Here is a 21,373-nt window from a genome sequence, read left to right on the forward strand (position 1 = left end):
CCAGTGAGTTGGATCAGTTCAACTAAGGGTCTGCAAGCATTACAGCTCCAGAATGGAAATGCCTGGTCAGAAACAGCACATGGAGAGCAAGACCTCTCTGCTCTTGGTAAGAAACAGCTGTTAGAGTAGATGACCGGGCTTGCTTTCATCTTCAGTTCAACAGATACAAATGCTATTTTGAAGGACATCCATAGAAAACTGAGAAGAGTGACTGCACAGTAAAGGAAACAGAGAGGCCTGACACACAAGGTTGAAACAGCATTTCAATCTGTTGCTATACGAATATTTGTTGGGTTTTTTTTTCACAATCTGAAAATTAATATTATTTGTCTAAAGCCCAGCCTTCTGTTTTCAAAAGGAATTCACACTACCTCTACCCAGCCCAGCATCTTGCCCAGACTGTTGTATGTAGGAGTTTGTGGTTTACTTTGTTTGCAGGGATTGGTGGGGTTTTTACTGTTTGGTTTATTTTGAACACCATCCCTATCACATGAAACTTTTCCCCTCCCTGAGTTAAAAGAGTCTCTACAAGTTAGGAGTACCAGTTTGCTACTCTGTATTCCTCCTACCCCATCCTCAGGGTCTTTCTTCCAGAGCTCCTGGTAAATGAGGGAGAGGAACTCAACAGCAGGCACTACTGGGATAGAGAGAAGGAAAGTCTTCATTTGCCGTATTTCCTGTAGCTGCAGGGTACAACTTGATTTTCTCTCAAGCCAAATTAGCTTGTGCAAACCAGCTCCAAAGAGCAGTGACCAAAAAAGGAATCAGTTCTGAGTTTTTAAGAGCTTCAAAAAGCAACAAAGCACTGACCTGACAATATTCACAATGCAGACTAAAAGAAACACCCCACAGCCTGTGACAGGCAGACTTGTGTGGCTCACAGAACACCCTACTCCACCTTCTCCATGTCAGACAAGGGTTCAAAGCATAGCAGTCACAAGACAACGCTAGCCAAAAGCTACAAACTAAAAGAAGAAATTAAATTTTGTACCAGGCATTAATCAATCAATAACTTAAAAGGATTTTAAGAGTTCTTGGACTGCATTCAGAAATGCATTCCAAGCAGCACACAGGAAACTTTCTCCTTTTTGCCATACATCATATTTAAGCAGATTTAGCCCTCCAACAGCGATCTGGTAAGACTTTTATTTTTGCATCAATGGGCAAGTGAATGCTATAATATGATTTCAGGAGATAAAGTCAAGGTTCCTTCAAGCCACCACCTGGAAAAGCCCTTCCCCAAACCTCAATTAAAAAGCCATCACACTTCATCATTCAAGTTCTTCTTGTGTCCACTTACACTGGGACACCAATAAATTCCCTTGATAACTGCAAGATAGGGTACATTGAAAAACTGTCACTTAAATACCCTCCTTCACAGTGTAGAAGCAGAGTAGCTGACTTCCCCTCCCCCAATATACCAGAAATTTTTGACCTGCTATATTTATGCTCAAGTTAACAAACACAAAGAGAAATTACTAAAATACCAAAGTACTTTTCTCCTACAGGAAAAATCCAAATTACTCACCCTGTTATACATGTATCTAAGCATGAAGTCCAGCAGAAAAGATTTTCCTTTACGGAAAGCTCCTGCTACAGATACAACTACTATGTTAAGATCTTTAATATGCTCCTGAAGCAAGATTTTCTCCAATGCCGATTCATCTAATTCAAAGTTATGGTCATCTTCATGAGCAAGGACAATCTGTATGGGGCGTGGCTTATCCAGTTCCACCTCGTCGTCTGAGTCCGGCAGGGCATCTGAGTCTGGCAGGGCATCGTCCTCTCCTTCTTCATAAAGCTTACCTGCAAATTCACAGGTGAGAACACATCAGTAAGTCGCAACTTAGGGCAAGAAGCTTTGTTTTTTTAAATTGTTGAAGCCTTGAGCTGGGCTTACACTTCCAGCAGCAAGGGTGATGTTCCTGGGAATGCAAAGAGGTCAACAGTAGCTCCCTGGCCATTTTCATCAGCTTTGTGTCCAACCTACATTTCAAATCTTTCCACTTTTAGATATTCTCTAAGTATTAAGGAATCACAAAAAAACCCAACCCTGATTTTTCAAAGCCACTTTTAAAGGCATCTTAAGTCAAGGGCCCTTTATTTGGAAAAAAAAATTCCAAACAAGCTCCAAAGACAACCAAAAAAGGGCATTTTTATATCAGCACCTTCTTGTTCTGTTGTAAGGGTGTCAGGGGAAATGAATGTTTTCTGTCAACAGGTGTGCTTGCCAACAAGTACAAGCAAAAACACAGATCTAGTATGGAATCCCAGGATAACACCATCATCTCTAATTTCAACACTGCTTCAAGTCTCCATACAGTAAAGATTTTAGAACACCTATTCCCTGTTTGCAAGACAAATTACTGAACATGTGCATGCCCTAACACTTCTGGGATAAAAAACAAAACCATTGGAGTAGTTTCTGGCTCCATATTCTTACAATGCACTATTTAAGCAAGACTTGGTACAGTAAATATCAACTCTTAAAAAAAGAGTTAGACACTATTTTATACACAATTTAAGAATTAATACCCTTTCAGGATAACACAGTAGCTGAAAAAACTAATTCAGATTAAACCTACTAATGAATGACGAGGTAACACAGCCCTTCAGATACACACTATACCAGTACCAATATCCTACTTTCCCAACTTCTAGAATTCAGGAGCTAATTGGATTAGAGGACTAAAAGAAAACCAAACTAACCTATCCAAGGTGAAGTCTCCTCTCGTGTTCAGGCACCACAACACTGAAGTTTGTCCCACAGCAGAAATCAGCTCTACCATTCCTGACTCCACTTTTCCCAGCAAGCATCTGGAAAGCCTCTTTGTGCTTACAGAATTGCCTCCCACTCCCAATTTACATTTTGCCATGCTGTGTTGGAAGCCCATGCGCACAAACCTGATCAAGGCACCTTCCTACCAGTTACTTATCTGGGATTATCACATAAGATTTTCAGTACTGTCCTTCTAGTCATGTTTCCATTTCCAAGACGAGGCAGCAGCCACCCCCAACCCACCCATGTGTTGCCCACAGAGACATTCCTGTGGAAGCAGCCCACAAGAAGAGCTCTCCTGCAGGATCTATCCATGAGGCACCATGGAACACAGTTTCATTCATTCATGGCAGGGAACCTGCCAGTGCTCACAGGACCTGCCAAGTCATTCTTGCCAGACTTCACATGTGAGATACCATTCTCAGTTTCAAAAGACCTATGAACAGGGCTCCAGTTTTGTGGATTTAATGTGACATTGCATTTAAAATATCATGAATTTGAAAAACCAGTAACCTGGCGAGCCAAAAGTTTCTCCAGCAATCATCTCCTTACACAGCTCTGATAACAATTTAATTGCAAAATGACAGAGGTATTTCCACTTCCAAGCATCAAATCTTGTGCTGTCCCAAAGCTCAATGGCATTAAATCTTGAAACAATTTGGTTTGAATCTATTAAGGCTGGTTTGAACAGGAAGTGTTCAACACTTGAGTGCTTAAATCCTAAGCAGCTAGAACTGAACTCCAACATTATCCAAGTGGGTATGCAAAACAGTCCCAAGCATCACCCTAACTCAAAGTGATTAAGAAAGCATACCAAAAAGCAGGCCTGACAACTAGGAGTAACTTTTAAAAGAAAACCTGTCAACAGGACACCAAACTACATTGACACTGACTGGTGACCACTTCAGAGGAAAGTCTCTCACCTTTGGCCTAAAGTTTTTGTATTTCCAGATGTGAGACAAGCCCTCTCCTCTTTTTTAAAAGTTTCTAAACAGGTTTTGTCCAACATAGGCAGGATCCTTTGTTGGCCAGAAAACTTGGGAGGATAGCCTGGGTATGGAGAGATAAAGATTTTGACAGTGAGAAAGAAAGCTTCCAGCATCACTGTCTAGAAACATAAAGGGAATATTCTATTGATAAAAGTACTGAAGTCAGTTCCAAGAGGAGGTGCCCTGTGTTTCAGCAAACACATCCACACAATGTTTCAAAGCCTCTGCTTCAAGGTACACCCCGGTAACAAGTGTGACTTGGTTACTTGGAACAGCCTCCTATTCTTCTATTTAAATACACACTTCACCTGTGGTAAGGTATTGGGTCTTTAAATTAGGGTAGACTAAAAATGGTTTGAAGCCACATCTGCAGCTTCCCCTCATTCACTTGACATTAAACATCCTGTCCTACCTGGAAGTCATCAAAACTTGTCAGACCCTCAAGCTGTAGCAGCATCCTTGTGCCAGTGCAGAGCACAGCCACACAAAACCTCTTCAGGCCAAGGAGATTTCCCAGCAAGTGGAATGGTCCTTTATCATTAGTTATTTATAAACAAGCAGATTCTCCCTATCACAAGGAGATAGTAGTACCAAGAGTTTACACACAATATGCCCATTAAAAGTTCACATCTTGTTAACAGCATTCTGCACCACTGAAGCTCATTAGTTTAAAGGGAACAGGAGAAAAGATTCATCCTAGGCTCTGCTCAACTCCTATTAGATTTCACTTACCAGTAGAAATTGGAAGTCAAGTCCAGAGCAGCAAGTATGGTTTATTTGGTTGGTTTGTTGGCTTTTTTTTTTCCTTTGACTTACCAGCCTAATAGATCTCAAAGTTCCCAACCTACCTACAGAAAAGACCATCATGGCCATCAGTCAAGCACTTTAGAGGGTGGAGAACTACAGTGCTGACAGCTGTGAAAGCAACTTGATCCATCCAGAAGAGCTGGTTTGATAACTTCATGCTTGAGTGGCAGAGAAGGCTCTTCCTTTCAAGATTCTGAACTAGTTAGCAATCACCAGGACAGACATTGCACAGGTCAAGCATGTTAACTACAGAACAAGTGCTGCTGCTTGTCCCAGCAGCGTAACCAGCATATGCCACCCCCTCAGGTGTCCTAGGCAGATGTCACACCCTTTTTTGAACCTTTATCCTGCCTTCTGGCTGCTCACCCTGCCACTCCGGCTAGTCACTGTGTCAGGCAGCACTTAGGAAGCCTTTCTAGAAGGCTTTAGTATCATGGGCAGAAAGGTCACATTACACTTCCAAGAATTATTTTCAGTCCAGCCTCTGGAAACAAAGGTCAGGACAAGAAGCACTCCCCCCCTTCACAGTCCAGTTTTCTGCAAAAGCACTGCAAAAGTTCTTAAAGTAGTTCATAAAATAAACATGCTGACAGCACTGTCAGGTCAACTCAGGCCAGAAGTTTATGCAATTCAGAACTCAAAGCCCTGTCCCTTGGCTGTCCCCCATTCCTCACCTGCCCCAGTACAGTCACAGCGTACTACTTAAAACTCAGAATTTAAGCTGATTTGTTCTAAATTCCACAGACTGCTGTAGGTTATTGCAATAGTCCAATCTCAGCAAATCAAGTATAAAAGAGAGGAGCACTAACTTTAGAAGAGGTGGCATTCACAGAACAGCCACTTCTACGCTGACATTTTCCTAGCGAGCCAGCGCTTTGGATTTGCAAAGTTCATGGCAGCATCCCCTCACAGGTCTCCATGACAATACATTTCAGTACTGCTACAGAGGCAACCAAAACAGCAGACTTCTGTTGTTTGGGGTTTGGTTTGTTGTTTTTTATAGCACATTTTAACACCTTGCTAAGTCCAGTTCCATCACAGCAATGGAGTTACCACCCCAGTACAGTCACACAGGGCGGTTGTTTCAGAGGAACGTTCCATGTTCTGCACACACAACGGGAGGCAACGCTGCCTCCTGCCACAGGATTAAGGACTGGTAGATTCACCCAACTCTCTCAAGGGATTGATCACTATGCTGTTGGAAATTCCCATGTGCACAGAAGATCTAAACCTCAGGTTTTTAGTGCATACATAGGAGTTCTCATCTGTCACACCATATGGCACTAGAACTCGTAGCACAGTGCAGCAGGCCCAGAAAGTCACGGCTATATTTTTCTTTTTTCAAGATGTTCACCTGACCTTGAAGTTTCTGTAGTACTGAACTAACAAACTCCAGACTAAGGTCATACTTGGATGCTGCTCTGTCTGGAGCAAACAGATGCACAAAGATCATCAGCTGGACTTGCCCCTGAAGTCTGCCATCCATTCACACCCCAATACTGTGGTTGCTCACCAATCAGTCCCTACGTCACTTTGGCTTCTTCCAAACTGAATTATTCCCTAAGAACCTGTGGGCTAATGCACAGTTCTGAATGACACAATCACTTCCTAACCCAGGTCAAACAAGCTGGGAGATACAAGAAAAGCATCATTCTGCAGCAAGACACAGAAGCAGACAGATTTGAATGGGAGCAAATATAGCCAAGGGAAGATATTACCACTCAGTTTCCCTATAAACTCCTCACTCCACTCAGTAACAACTACAGCAGGACTGCTATTTATTCTCACCAGCTAAGTACCCAGAACAAGCACCATTTGTTGAAATACTAAGCCAGATTTTGAGAACAGCAGCTTCTTGTGTATGCAGACAGTATTTCAACTGAACAAACCCCACTAAATAACCCATTTCTTAAAGGGTGAGGTAAAATGAAAAGCTAATTCCTGCTTCCCACAAGTACACAGCCAGCAGCTGATGACCTACTTGTCCTGCAGTGTAAGAACACGAGAGTAAAAACAGACACCTGCATGCTATGAAAATAAGAGACAGCCTGCTTTAAATGCAAGTTCTTCTCTTTAAGCACACTAATTAACAGAAAGTACAAGCACAGTTACCTTTAAGTTTGAACCCAAATACAGCTTGAACTCTTTGAACACATTATCCACATCCTTTCATTAAAGGGGGAAAAAAAAAAAGCACATACTAATTACTAAACTCAGTTGATTTTAGATACACTACAGGTTTTTGATCAACAAACACTGAATCACAATTAGTAACTCCTTCTATGGACAGTGAGTTGAACATAATTGCCCACAAATGCAGCAGAACATTAAAATCAATTTAAATCCCACTTGCTTTTTAGTTTCAAGTCACTTTCATTAGGGTAGATGCCCTTCATCAGTACTTCCCATTTGTTCTATCACAAGGAGTTCAAAGAGTATAAATCTTCTAGCTGCTAGTCTTAATATTTTGTTTGCACAGAAACCTGCACTTTACTAGAAGTCAACTTCAAAACAAAACTTCCAGTACACCTAGACACTTCAGCTTTCAGCATGCCTGAACTTTTTCCTGGTGCTCTACAGCACCACACATTTGGCTCCATTCCAACAGCAGTTCAAGTCCCCAGTTCACATTTCAATACAGATGCTTGACAGGCTCCCCTCCCATCACCTGAACGGTGAAAAACAAACTGAAGTGAGCTATGCTAAGTTTATGCCATCTTGCTGAAATTTTGTTCAACCTCCACACCCTGAGGGAGTTCACGGCTTGAGTCAAAAGCTTAAAATAATTTATCATCATGAGGAAACTGCTGCACTGCATTTCAATGTAAGGCATTCTCTCAGTGCTTCATGTACAAAATTTTCCTTGGAGAGAAAGGAGACAAACTGCTTTAACATTTTTTGTTTTGGTGTAGTGAACGAAGGAAAGTGTAGGCATGTGTGAAGTGAGCTCTAGAGCACAGAAAGAAAATATATTAACCTTCAAACCTTATTTGGACACATCTTCTAGGAAAAAAAAAATCCCTAGATTTAAGCCACAAAATTGTCCTCCCTTTTTTCCAGCAGTCCTAGTCCACACAATAAACTTACATGAAACTATGGGGCTGCCACAGACCTTAATGCATCGCTGCTTTCTTATTGCTGACTAGTAAATAGTGCCAAGTAGCTCATTTTAAGGCCAGAAATAATTAAATGTTTCAAATATTTCAGCTATAAATAGGACTGATGAGCTAAGTTCCAAAGACTTGTTTGGACATCCAATAAGACCGATGGAGGAGTAGGGGCAGGGTTGAGGGGGAAAAGACACATTTAACTCTCTGTGTTCCTTCAGGGCCATGGGATGTTAAAGGGACACATCTAGAACTGTTACATAAACTGTGAGATGAAGCAAGAAGCACTTGAAGCTACAATTCTGTCAGGGAAAGGGGAAAAAAAGATATTCTGATGACCTAGATACCCCTGAAGCAGCACAACTAATCAAACAATAGGCTTGTCTACTCCTAAGTGCCTTAAATTGCTTCTGTGCTGAATGGTGCTGGCATGCATGCAGGAGGAGACAGCTCTCCCCTTCACCAAATGCTGATAAGCTGGCATTTTGTGTTCTCCATTACTGGGGACAAAAAAGCAAGAGGGAAACTTCATGTAATCAAAATATGTAGCAAAAAAAGCCAACCTTCAAATTCAGCTCTTCTCAACCAATACAAGTAATAAAATGCCAATAAGCAGAGACTATGACAGAAGCAGTACAAACCCAGTAAGTAAAAAAATTATATAAAAAGCACTGCTTTTCAGAAAGCACATCATGAACCCAGTAACAAAGATGTTTCTCCATAGCTACAAGAAAAATCATGCAGAGTAAAGATAGTGGGAATGCATGCTTCTCATCCTTCTTCCCCTCTGCCCAAAAATCAGCTATTAATAGCACACTCACTGAAGGACCTAACAGGATCTCTACCCACAGTAAGATTCACCAGTACTTTTCCAGCCCCCTCAAAGAAAGCTGTATTAAAACACTAAGGGCAGATTAAAGCACTAAAAGGCCTCTTGCTCACCTTTTCTTACCCACCATGCAGGCTCTTAGGATGGGAATGAGAGTACTCCAGGTCTGACAATGCCCTAGTTCACCATGAACTCTGGAAATGGCAAGTGACAGCTCCTCAAGAACACTGAAAGCTAACTGGATCCTTGCAGGCCACACACATTTAAACCAGGCAGTCTTCTGCTTGTATTTCAGAGTGATTTTATTTAAGGTGGTTGCTCACTCAAGAAGCCAGTATTTTCTAATTGATTTAGGCCATAACTGTGTTTTATGTACCTTGTATGTATCCTCACGTCAACAGCCAGCAATTTAAACAATGAGCAGCTAACCTAAATTGGTATTTTGAGCGAGAATAGGGAGAAAATAATAAAGTGAGAGATGCCAACTGCAATTATGCCACGTTTGGTCTTTAGATTGCCAGTCAGAGGTGGTTTAGTTACCGAGGTGCATCTGTGCCACGGTCACAGAGGAGCTCAGCAGAAAGCAAAGCAAGTGCTTCCTTTGGCTGGGCAGGAAGGTGTGCCAAAGGGTCAGGTTTCCTACTCATTTCCAGGCTAAACAAGTTGTCAGTCACAAATAGCAACATAAGCAAACACAGCAAGCCAAAGAGGCTCAAACTTTTCTTTTTTGGTTTTAGCAAACTGAATGGCAGCCACTGTGTGGCCAGCAGGATGAGGGTGGTGATCAACCTCCTGTACCCAGCCCTGGTGAGGCCACACCTCAAGTATGGGTTCAGCTTTGAGCCCCTCACTGCAAGAAGGACCCTGAGATGTTGGTGAAGGGTCTGCAGCACAACTCTTATCAGGGGGAGCTGGGGGAGTTCAGCCTAAAGAAAAGGAGGTTCAAGGTGACCTTAGCACACTCCACAACTTTCTGAAAGTAGGCTGTAGCAAGGTGGAGGGTGGTCTCTTCTCCCAAGTAACAAGTGACAAGATGAGAAGAAATGGCCTCAAATGGCACCAGGGAAGGTTTAGGCTGGATATTAGGAAACATTTCTTCATGGGGAAGGGTGGTCAGGCATTGGAAAAGGCTGGCCCAGGAAGTGGTGGAATCACCATAGCTGGAAGTGTTCACAAAATTAGAGGATGTGGCACTTGAGGACATGCTGTTAGCAGTGAACATGGCAGCACCAGGATAACAGCTGGACTCTTATCTTAGAGGTATTTTCCAACCTTAACAATTCAGTGAAACTCCCAACCAGAAGTGATCTTTCAGCCCAACCTCAGTTCACACTCAGCTTCTCATCTCTCTTTCAGTTCCTGCAGCTAAGAGAGCCCTCCAGCCAGTTTTTCCAGCACTGAACTCCAGAATTCTGCATTTCATTTCAAATAATAAAGGGCAGTACAGAGAGAATGTAGGTTTCTTTAAAAAACTCTCTTCTCTAGATCACACAGCTTGCAAAACCGATACAGTAACTATCTGCAGACAACTCCATGGAGTATTTCAATTTCTTTTTCTCCCTTCTTAGCCGTTTTTAACCTGGTAGGGTCACTGACACTCACCAGATGAAAGGGAAGCATAACAGGGGAAACACAACATTCGTCCACACAATTAACACCCAGATAACAATGTGAATCAAAACAGGAAAAAAGTTCCACACAAGGCACAGTTAAAGTGAATTGAAACAACAACCAAAAAATCACTTTTTGCATATCTTCACTTTATTTCCACTGGAGGAAGAGATTTTTCTCCCACAGCTACAATAAATAGTTTTATCAGGATCCCTGCTGCTAAGGAAACAGGCCTGGGCTGCCATATCCCTTTCCTGCAATTAATCCATAATAACTGATACAGTACCTAAGTCCATACACTTCAAAGCCCCACCCCTACTGCCACAGCTCCTGAGTCTCTGCCAGGCATCATTGCTGCTGCTAGACACAAATCCCTTGTTAAGGCAACAGCTCAAAGTACATTAATTCTGCCAACAGGACAGTGCCAGTATCTGCCTCCTCCCCTCTCCCCGTTGCCTCTTCAAGCCTGTTTCAATAGCACAGCTGATTCTTAACCACCCACTCACTCACAGGGGCTCTCCCACTCTTTCCCATTTCCAGCACCATGCAGCACCACGCTGCCTCTCCTGCTAATTCTGCCATATATCCAATGCTGCTTAGAGTCAAGTCAGCTACAGAAGCCAAACCAGCAGACAAAGCAGTCCAACACAAGCAGTTTGCTACAAACTGTATCACCTCAAATAGGAGGACAAACCAACAGCAGAGCCACAGTCTCCTGTGCAGGGCACAGTTCAGCTGTACTGCTGAACAGCCCAGGGCTGCTGCCCTTTGTGCTGGCACTGCCATCCCAGATCCAGCACCGACTTATCTTGGACACCAAGTGATGTGCTCTGCACTCCAGAGACTGCACCAGCACCGCTGAGGGGGAGGCACAGACTGCTTCACTGGGCACAGCCGCCAAGAGAAAAGTTCAGCTCTGTAACTACAGCCCAGTTCAGATGGGAAATTTCTCCGGATTCCCAAAACCCACAAGTACAGTTAAGAAGCATATTCCTGTAGGAACTGACTTGGTGATATGTGATAACACTGCAAAGATGGGTAGACAACTGGGCTGTAACTGGATCTGACTGCCAAAGATTTGTCTCTATCTGAAAGTCCAGATTTAGGCTGGGGTAGCCAACACATTTGTTAACCTTCACTTAAAAACAAGGTTTCCTTCCCTTACAAAGGGAGTTTGCCACAGATTTCAATTTGTCGGTATTACAGGCCAGGATGTGTGACCCTAAGCTTGGCACTCCTTCCTGCACTGGGAGAGTATTCCTTGAACACACTTACCGAACACACTGCACCTGCTAAGAGCTGGGTCCACTACAGAGTAGAGCAGAAAAATGTTGAATTCAATATCACTAGTTAAGTTGTCCCAAGGACATTATAACTCACACTCCAGGAGCTCAGTTCCATATAAGCACCGTCCTACATTCAAAGGGCTCAAGGTTCACCCACTTACCTAAGGATTTTTATCACCATTCATGACTCTTGTTACCACAAAAACATTAGCCACTGCTACAAAACAAGTCTCAACAACTGGAGAGTTTTTGATTTTTAAACACATTTTCCTGGGACAAGAAATGCCATTGTCATGTGTACATTGATGGCTGCTGGCCAGTCAAGCCTAGATGTATAGAACTGCAGGTGTACCACAAGCCACACTTATCGCCCTGACAACAACAAACAGAGGGGGCTGCTTGCTACTTCTCTTTACATCAAGTCTCAAACTTGCCTAAATACATCTGGACAGCCAAACCGCTTCTCCGCATGACTACCATATGTTGAGACCACAGTAGTTCAATATACATCTTTCACTTGGGTGAAGAAGAAAGGCAAATACAACTCTACAAAGTCTGTATGCTTTAGCACTTTTGTTCAAGTAACAGCGTAGTCTCTGTAGATCATGCTTAATGTCCTCATTTGGTGGATCTATGAAATCTTTCCTTACAGCATAGAGAGTAAGCTCTGGGGAGAAAAGGCTAAGATTATAAGATGAACTGAAACAGAGAAAGATAGCAGTGTGCTCCTCTTCAAAGCTCACAAAAGCTTCATCTAGTGCTAATGCACCACAGAAATAAATCAACAAGAGATTAGACTAAAGAACAGCTCAGTTTGATATTTGATTAATGACACAGTGATATGTCTGCAACTCAAAGTACTTAGAACAAGACTCTAAGAATAATATTCAGTCTTTCACAAGCCAACCTCCAACCTCTTCAAAAGCACCAAATTGCACCTCAATGGTCTTCTCAAACAAGCAGGATTTCTCATAGCAACTGAAGGTTCCACAGACATTTAAACACATTTGCTATCTAAATGTTCACAATAAATAGTGTGTTCACTTTTCTATTTAAAAAAAAATAAAGTTTAAAAGTAGAAGTTGCATTTCTTAATGTTTGTACCAGCAGTATTTTATTTTGAAAGGTTTTTGCTTTTTAAATCTCAGCATATAACATGTAGGTCTTCAGTAGCTATTTCTATAGTACTACTAGTACTAGAAAATACTCCAGTTCTATGTCCTATCCCTCAAAATCATTACTTACTGCATTCTTCCAAACAAATTATTAGCAACAAGCCTGACATAACAGCAGTTAGAAAGATTTTCTTCTAAGAATTTTGAACTGCATTCCCTTCCTATCCTAATGACAAGCTTAAGACTTTACTCCCTGAAAGATAAGTGATAACTGCTTTGAGGGCAGCTTCAAGGCAATGTTCAGAATCTTAACAAACACTGTTCCTAAGTTCAGGATTACAAAGTATTTAAGAAACTTAATTCTCTTAAACATAAAATGATTCCTTGCTGTAAGAAAGTGATTTGATTTTATCAAGAGCCTTAACCTCATTTCCTACAGCAGTCATTTTCACCATTATTTCATGTCTAAGCAATATATTAAAGGAGGCCAAGCTTCTGTCTCCATGGCCTAGGAGCTCACATACTTCAAGTGACTGTTCCTCTCCTGAAATCGGGGCTGTGACGATTCCCATATTAGGCAAAGGATTGACAAATTGAAAGTTTTATTTCCCAGAAGTTTACAGTTTCCAAAGTAGATCATGCCACACGGACCAAGGCAAATGCTCACTTACAAGTAAAAGCCAGAAGACCTTTTCTTTCATGCAGAAGTGATAGAGGAGGGGAAGGGAACAAGACAGCAAGTTTGAAGGTAGTAGTATCACAGGACTGGCTTTAGGAAACAGCTAAAATAACTGCACTTATTCTTCCACTCAGCAGTACCACCCTGCTGGAGGAGATAAGAGGTGAGAACAACTTTTCCAAGTATGCCCAACATAGGGAAAGCAGCCCTAACACGTCAGTACAAGCAGCTGACACATGTTCTCCAACAAGTTTCTGCAATTTTCAATCCAAGTAAAAAAAAAAAGAGCCACCTTGTTATCCTGAAGGCATTATCCAACATATTGCTCTAAAAGACATTCCAAATATTTTATTGAGACCAGTAAGAACTTGTAAATTCAACATGCTTATCTCTGAGGCGACAGTGGGAAAATAAATGCATTATAATTTTACACTAACTACAGACTGGAACCTAATTCTGATGTCACTGAAACGACAACTACGTAAGAGCAAATTAAGTTCTACTCTCAAATATTGGTTCACTGGAAAATGCATTCTACACTCCATGTCTACAATCTGTAGATCTTATCAGCTCAAGTCTTCAACATTTTGGTTCCTATTCCAATCCTTTAAGAGAAAACTGCCATGAACTGCAGTAGCAAATCCCCCCTTGTCAAGCAAAAATTACCAATATATAGGGCTGAGAATGCAATTTGCTCATCATCTGCACTGAAAACAAAGCTGAAAATACATTTACAGAAAAAAAAACCCAAAAATCAACACACTACATAAGACATCTCCCCTCCTAGTAAAGCATATCAGAATTTCCCTCAGAGTGTAAATAGAAGCCAAGTAACCAAGCTGTGAACAAAATATCCTTTCCCAAAAGACACTTTATGTGGTCTTAGACTTTTGCCAGTCCTCTCACCTCTTCCTCCAGGACAGACAAGAGCAGGGCCACTCTTGAAATAAACTGTTTTCTCAAAAATCATTTCTGCAGAGGCCCAAATGGACTTCTCTTTTACCTTACACCTGATTTCCTATTAGGCCTGCTGTAAGTTCATCAAGTGGGCATCAAAGAGGAATTCCAGTACCCAGCTTACCTGCATTTACTCACACAACTTCTTTTGGACCGCCTTGGATGCTCAGTAGTGCCAAATATTTGGTGGAAAACATTCTACTTAAAATTTTTCCAACCTTACAGAGGAGTCAGCTACTAACCATAATAAAATTAGCATAGCTTTTCTTTTTATTTTCCCTTTTTAGTTAATTGAAGGAGATAGTTATATAGCTTCAAAGATCTACTATTCTCATACTAAAATGTGATATAAACCAGTTACTTCAAGAACTAACATCCCCGTGGAGCAGCCAAAATTCTTGGTGACAGATTCCAGACAAAATGAATAGTTAACTTTGGGAGGACGTGCACATGCTTACACATCCTGTAGAGATAATTATGGCCCTAGAACAGGGATGTGGGCTCCCTCCCAAACACAAAGGGGGACAGTGAGCTCCTTGCTTTGCTGCAGAGCAAGAACTCCAGTTGAACACCAACTTGGGGAGTTGAAGGAAGAAACTTCAGAAGTTCTTCCAACTTTTATATTCAAAGTGTTTCAAAAAGCTTGGCAAGCACATGAAATCTTGTTTTGCTGGAAATGAACACTACACACAATATATTATTTCAGAAATAAAAAGAAGCTAAAGGTCAGGCAAGTTAGTTACCAATACTCTCAGAACACAAGTTCCCATTATGTATTCATTTGCTCTAGAAATACCTTGATTATAATCTTTATCCTAAGAGACATCACTCATTTCTTATCACTCATTTCTTTGCAGCTAATTGAAAAGCAGACATCCATGTGAGCCATGTTTTCACATATATCTAAAATTTATTCATCTGCTTGCTCTGGTCTTTCAGACACAAATCCCAACTCCAGAAATTTATTCATATAAATCAACTCCCTACACAGCACCATGACCTTAAAATCAGCTACAGGATGAGATAGTAATTCTTTGTTTCATATTAAGAACAACCTTACAAAACCAGGGAAAGCTACTTCTATCTTTCCTCAGGAAGTTCAGGTTGATGAAAAATGTTTTATAAAAAGAAACCCAGTCATACTTCAGCAAGAGTAAAGTCTAAAGAACCACCGTATATAAGCATTTCTGAAATTTTTCAGTTGTTGACCAAGGGCAAATACAGTACATTTGCCTATGCAGAAAATTAGAAAACATTTTTAATGCCTTAGATAGTTGAGGTTAAAGACAAAAACTAAAATAATAACAATTAGTACAGTAAGTTTAAGAAGTAAATGCAGCCTTTAGCAAAAAGTTGAAAAAATGCACTCAGGCAGCTTGCAAATCACATTGTAGGCACAGTATCCAGCAACAGTGGAGAAAGAAATTAAGTAAATTAAAAACCAAGCCAACAACTCAGCCTGATTTTAAAGTTTAAAACTTCCATTCAAAGACTGCCATGAATAGCAAAAATCATCCCAGTGATGGGGTCTGTTCATAATCACAATATAAGGACAAAAGCAAATTCAAACCTAAGTTATGTAAGGTGACATTTGGGTGAAATTTGGCAGTTTTCTTTATGAACGTCCTTGACACTTCCATGGACTGTGATAAGATGTACAACAGTCTGCTAACAACAGGCACAAAGTTAAAAGTGCTTTCATTACAGTGCTAAAGTGAAGCCTTCATTTGTGCTGGCACCAGAGACCAACACCACTGTGGTTCACTACCAAACCAACGAGGACACAGAATTTACACCTGCATTTCCATCTGCCTGTTTCATCTGGGAAACTCAAGGCTGGGGATGATGTGATGCAGCCAGCAGGAGATAAGTGCTCTTCTATTACACTGGAGGAAAATCCCCAGCCCTTCTCCCCCCAACAGACCTGCTCCTGTCCAGCATGAGGCAGTGTCCCTTTTATTATTAGGGCAGGAAAAGAAAACAATTCCTCATCTATCACAGCACCATCAGTAAGCAAATACTGATCACTGATATTTAAGCAAACCCCTGCAGTTGACACAAGGTACCTAAGAATTGTCAGGACTCTTGTAAGACGTGGCTCAAGCATTCCTGGGCATCCAACATGAACAAGAGCTGCCTGACCTCCTCAACCAGGACAGACTGTCATGTTTAAAACAATCCCTTTACAACAATTTAAGTAACACTGTTCTGTGCTAGAACAGTTTCTCTGCTAGGTTTTAAACTTCAGGCAGCCTTCCTCAACTTCACCCTCTGCTTTCAAAATAATTCCAGCTGAACAAACAAAAACCTAGTGCTGTTATTTCTGGAGGTGCTGTAACACAATTATTGATTTTAGGGTAAGCTGGGACACAAGAGCTGTTAAGCAACACTCAGTAATGGTACAGGAGGAGTTAAAGGCCTCTCCTGTTACACTGCTGCTCTCGTAACTATTCCAACCTGCCCCTCTGCTTTATTTCACTGTACAGAGAGCCCTTCTGCAGGCAGGCACAGACCATCCACAGCTGCACACACAGACCCTATCACCAGTTAGCCCCATGACTAAAGTTCAGAAGCACCTAAGAGTGACATGTGCATGTTTTCACTGCTGATGATGACACAGTTAATTAAAGGCCATTTATTACAGGTGTGCTGAAACTTTTACGACCTTTAGAAAATTATGCAATAATTTAATGCTTTGGGATTATTAAACAACACAGAGGCAAAACCACAGAAAACTGAGATCAAAGAAAACTGAGCAGTGATAGGAGGAACAGAGACCAGTTCTTGAGCAGTAAAGTAGCATCATATAATCAATTTCAATCTCTGGGCTCTTTTAAATTATTCACATTGCAATGTTGCCAAACACAATCAAACTTTTCCTCATGCTTAGAAGCACTGCCTTTTCCTCCCTATAAATCAAGCCAGGTGAGCTGTCACTCCATATCTCCCAGTTTATAGCACAGCTAGATTGCCCTATCTCTAGCTGGCTTGCAAATCAAGCAATTGAAACCAATCGCGGCACATGGCATCTGCTAGGTTTTGTTTAATTGTGCCCAGTCCAATCGTTCTGCTTCCAAATTAAGTGAGAGTTACACAACAAAGATGTTAAAATAGTTCAGTGTTCCAGTGCAGCGCTGAAAACCTCACATGATCCAACCCGGCGTTCGAGGCGGTACAACCCTCACAAGTCCCTGGTGCCCCCTCGCCAAGCGTACGGCAGAGACTGCTACGAGCTCCCAGCTCTTAAGCCGTTCCCGAGAAATAATCATACTTTAGGCAACACACTGCGCAGACTCCAGCACACCCGAGGCTAAACACCCAGCCAAAGCCGTGTCCCATGCCCACCAGGGGATAGATTACAGGCAGGAGCAGCGCCGACAGCGGAGCGCACCCGCTCCATGTGGGGGACGGGCCGGCAGGGATCAGTCACCTCCTTCCCCGAGCTGCCCGGGGCTGCTCCCTCCGCATGCGGACGCGGCCCCGGCAAAGTCGGCGCCCTCCGGGCTGCCTGGCTCCGGTCCCGGCACTGTGCAGCGCTAGCGCCCCGCGCCCCTGGGCCCCTGCGGGCCGCAGCCCCCGCTCCTCACGGGGCTCGGGCACACACGGTGAGGCCCGGCCGCACCGCACCGGGGAATAAGGTCACCGACAGTGGCCCCCGGGCCGCCCCCGCTCCGGCACGGGCCGCCGACCGCAGCGGGGGAGGCCCCGGCCGCAGCGCGGGGAGAGCGGGGTGACCGTGCCGGGCGGCGGCGACGGGCCGGGTGCAGGGGCCATTGCCGCGGCTTCCCCGCCGCCCCTCGGGGGCGGGCGGCCGCCCACGCCATTTTGAGGAGGGGGAGACACGGGGGCCTTTCCCCCGGCGCCGCTGGGCCGGCCAGCCCCACGCTCCGGGCCGACCCCGCGGGCGCAGCCCCGCCGCCGCCCTCGGTGCCTCCGCCGCCGCTCCCGGGCTGCGTTACCTGCCGGGGCGGGCCGGTGGCGGGCCGGGCCCGCGCGCCGCGCCGCGTCCCTCGCCGCCATCTTGTCCGGGTTTAAAATTAACTCCCCGTGACGTCAGAACTCCGCCGCGAGACCTTTATCGCCCGCCGGCGGCGCGCGGGGTGGGGCCTCACGCGGGGAGGGGCGGGGCCGGAGCGCCCCGGGGGCTGCGGCGGGACGGGGGAAGCGCTGCGGGGCCGGGCGGCGTGAGGGGCGGACAGACACGCACACGGACAGGCAGGCACACAGGCCGGCACACAGGCCCAGCTGCCCGGCCCCGCCCCCGGGCCGAGGCGCGGGGCGAGTGCCTCCCTCACGGCAGCCCGCTCCCGCTGCACGGAGCGGCGGGCACGGTGTGAGGAGCCCTCAGGGCACACAGCACAGCTCCTCATCCCTCGGGGCTCCCTCATCCCTCCCTCGGCTCCTGCTCGCTGGTGCAGAGCACACAGCCGGACCGCAGCCGTGTGCTGTGTCCACCCTCCCCGTGCCGGGCCTGGGGACAGCCGGAGAGCGACCGGCCCGCTCTGCCTTTCCAGCCCTACCTCCAGCTCCTCACTCCAGCGCTGGGGCTGGAAACGGGCAAGAGGACAGCCACACAAGTTTCCAAGGAACTAAACATTCCTGCTTTCTCTGGAGTTTGCAGGAGTCTTGTTCCTCTCAACCCGAACTGACCTTGCTTCATCCTTTTTAAAGGCCTGCTGTAAGAGTGAGCTGCCCTTACTGCACCAAGTTTTTAAGTCTGTGAGGTTTCCTATTGCTAAAGGCTGCATAAGCCTTCACAGGCAGATTGGGCAGTATGACCTTGTTACTTGTTACAAGAACACAATGTCCAATAAACCATCGTGTGAAGTGAGCAACAGGCTTGCAAAACCCCACTTCACCATGACAGTGCTCTCTGAAGAAACCATTTTTCTCAGTTTTTAGTTATGCTGACTTATTTAGTCCTGGAGAAGCAGCTTGTGAGTGACAGCAGTCTTAATAGCAAACAGAGTTTGGTTCTGCCAAAACGATGGTGGAGGGAAAGCTCAGAAGAGATTTCCAAAGTAAAAACAACTGACTAACTATCACAGAAGAACCTAAAACTGCTTTCCAAACCTTGCTTTCCTGTTCTACCAAGGTAGCACATGGGAGGTTTCCTAACAGAGGGGTTCATGACATCTGCTGTGCTTACACTTGTGTCAGAAAGTTTAATATCTACAACACATGAAAAACAAATAAAAATGTCTAAAAGATGCTTCAGTTGCAGCAAGTGAGAACTGCAGAAGGATACAATGATTGAACTATTATCATATATTCAATTCTAGTTCCGACACTTGGATTAATGAAATAGGCAGTTCTGTGAAAGAACTTTATTTTTGTAGATTTACATCAGCATAAATGGAAGTAGAAGTCAACTCCTTTGTACAAAAGTGTTCATATGAATGCTAGGAAAAACCCAAAAGTGTTGCCATTGACCTTTTCCAGTTTAACATCCCCTATTTATTTGGTGGAAATGAGCGTGCCATTGCTCGTCCTTCTAACCTCACACCAAGTGAAAGAAAACCTTTCTTTCCATCGGAAGGAAGGCAGAGCACACTCTGTACTCTGCAGAGGTCTTTCAGAGATATTCTGGCAATCCAGTAGAGAGAAATAACTCGAAGTAAACACACTGAAAGCTAGAAACACTCTTAGCTGGCAAATTTAAACTTCAGTAGCTCAATATGCAAACTAAAAAAAAAATAAAGGGAGGAAAAACACCGCAACACTAAAGAAGTTTCCTGATTCTGCTATTAGTAAACAGCCCTGTTCCTGGTCAAGTCTGGAATAGTTTACACAGAGAAGAGTTTGAAATAGTGCATGTTCAGACAGATAGATTTCTACTTCATGCAACAGGATTTGCTGCTGCTGTAACGTGAGAGCAGAAGTCAAGAACTTGGAGGTCAGAAAGCTCAGCCTTAATTCTGTCCCCTTATGTTTGCAGGAAGGAGGAAACATTTTCTGAGCAGAGGATTTTCCTATGAGCAGGTCTTCTCCTGGTTGCAAAGGTCCCCATCTCCACTGCACTCTCACCTATATTCCTCTGAGCCAAGCTAGGAAAGGAATTAGGACTGAAACTGCTTAAGCTAGCTGTGGATTTGGCCTGGAAGGAGCTTGGGAGCAACTGTGCCAAGCACAGGCAGGCTGTGGTGGGAAGGGATTGCTGGAGCAGAAGGACCTGACCCACGAGTGCCAGCTGGGGCAGTAGTCCCTTCAGCCACCAAAGTCACAGTTTTGTGCTACAGGGAGCATCTTCTCCTGGATTTGGCCACGCTGCTCTGAAAACTCTGTTGTCCCAAGCTTGTCCCACACCCACGTTGGGCCAGCCAACACCACCAGTGTCACCCATGCCGTGCGACAAATGCTGCTCAGCCACACTGCTTGGAGAGCTGTCCGTTCCTGTGGCTGGAAGGGAAGTGGAGCTGCCACAAAGTCCCCTGGCCTTCAGGAATCACAGCATGGCAGGGGGCTGGCCAGCTCCTGACCCATGCAGGCAGAGGCACCCACTAGACACTAGGAAAGGCTGAATCAGACTTGGGTCCTTTATGCCTTTCCGTATAAAGTGTTTCTCAGTCCTCATCAGCTAACCTGTGCAATGCAGTTGGATTTGTTTAATCTGTGTGATGACAATTCCTTAAGCCAAACACCTACCTGAAGCACGCTGAGCACCACTCCTGGGCTGGGGAACAGAGCCATGTCCCACCTTGGAGGGCTGAGGGTCCTGGGATGAGCTGGAGACGTCTCCATTGGTGCTTCTGCGCTTAACAACCTCTCTCCTCATCTGCTTCAGGCTGTCGAGTCCAAACTAGTGACCAGGTGATTCCCACTCCTCCTTCCAGACTGTGCAGTGCTGCAGGCACTCAGGAGCTGAGGACAGACAGCTGTGAGACAAAGGTGGCTCTTCTGAAATCCAAAATCCACCCTGTCCACAGCAGTGAGGCACCTCCAACCCTCTGGCTGCAGTTGCTAGAACCACCCAGGGCTTCCTAAGGAACAAAACCGGGGAGGCAAGGAGAGGTCAGCTCTGGAGTGGTGAACCAGCGCTAGAGCTGGAAGCAGCCAGGGCAGGCAGTGGTCAGCTGCCCTCCCACCAGACGCCACCAAGGGAGCTGTGTCACTAAGGCAAATCTGAGATGTCCTAACAGACTCCCACTGGGAAATCCGTCTGGATCTCGAGCTCGTTCCCAGAGGCAAACACGTACCCTTCCCTGAGTTTGTTA

At 44.4% G+C, this 21,373-nt stretch overlaps 1 protein-coding gene across 3 annotated transcripts in view; it reads right to left on the bottom strand.

The window, feature by feature from the left end:
* The window catches only part of ATL2 (atlastin GTPase 2), a 39,750-nt gene extending 18,644 nt beyond the window's left edge, over positions 1–21,106 (bottom strand). Inside the window, exons 1-2 of one of the 3 annotated variants that reach the window (XM_033055197.2) lie at positions 20,805–21,106; positions 1,529–1,806 (exon numbers count right to left, since the gene is read on the bottom strand). In XM_033055197.2, coding sequence (XP_032911088.1) covers positions 1,529–1,806; positions 20,805–20,934 — 408 coding nt within the window. In that variant the 5' untranslated portion in view covers positions 20,935–21,106. The remainder of the gene's footprint in view (positions 1–1,528; positions 1,807–20,804) is intronic. The other 2 variants (XM_033055195.1, XM_033055196.2) reach the window with 2 other exon arrangements.
* Positions 21,107–21,373: the final 267 nt, after the last annotated feature.

The sequence above is a fragment of the Catharus ustulatus genome, chromosome 3 (assembly GCF_009819885.2).
Source record: "Catharus ustulatus isolate bCatUst1 chromosome 3, bCatUst1.pri.v2, whole genome shotgun sequence".
Taxonomy (NCBI): Eukaryota; Metazoa; Chordata; class Aves; order Passeriformes; family Turdidae; genus Catharus; species Catharus ustulatus.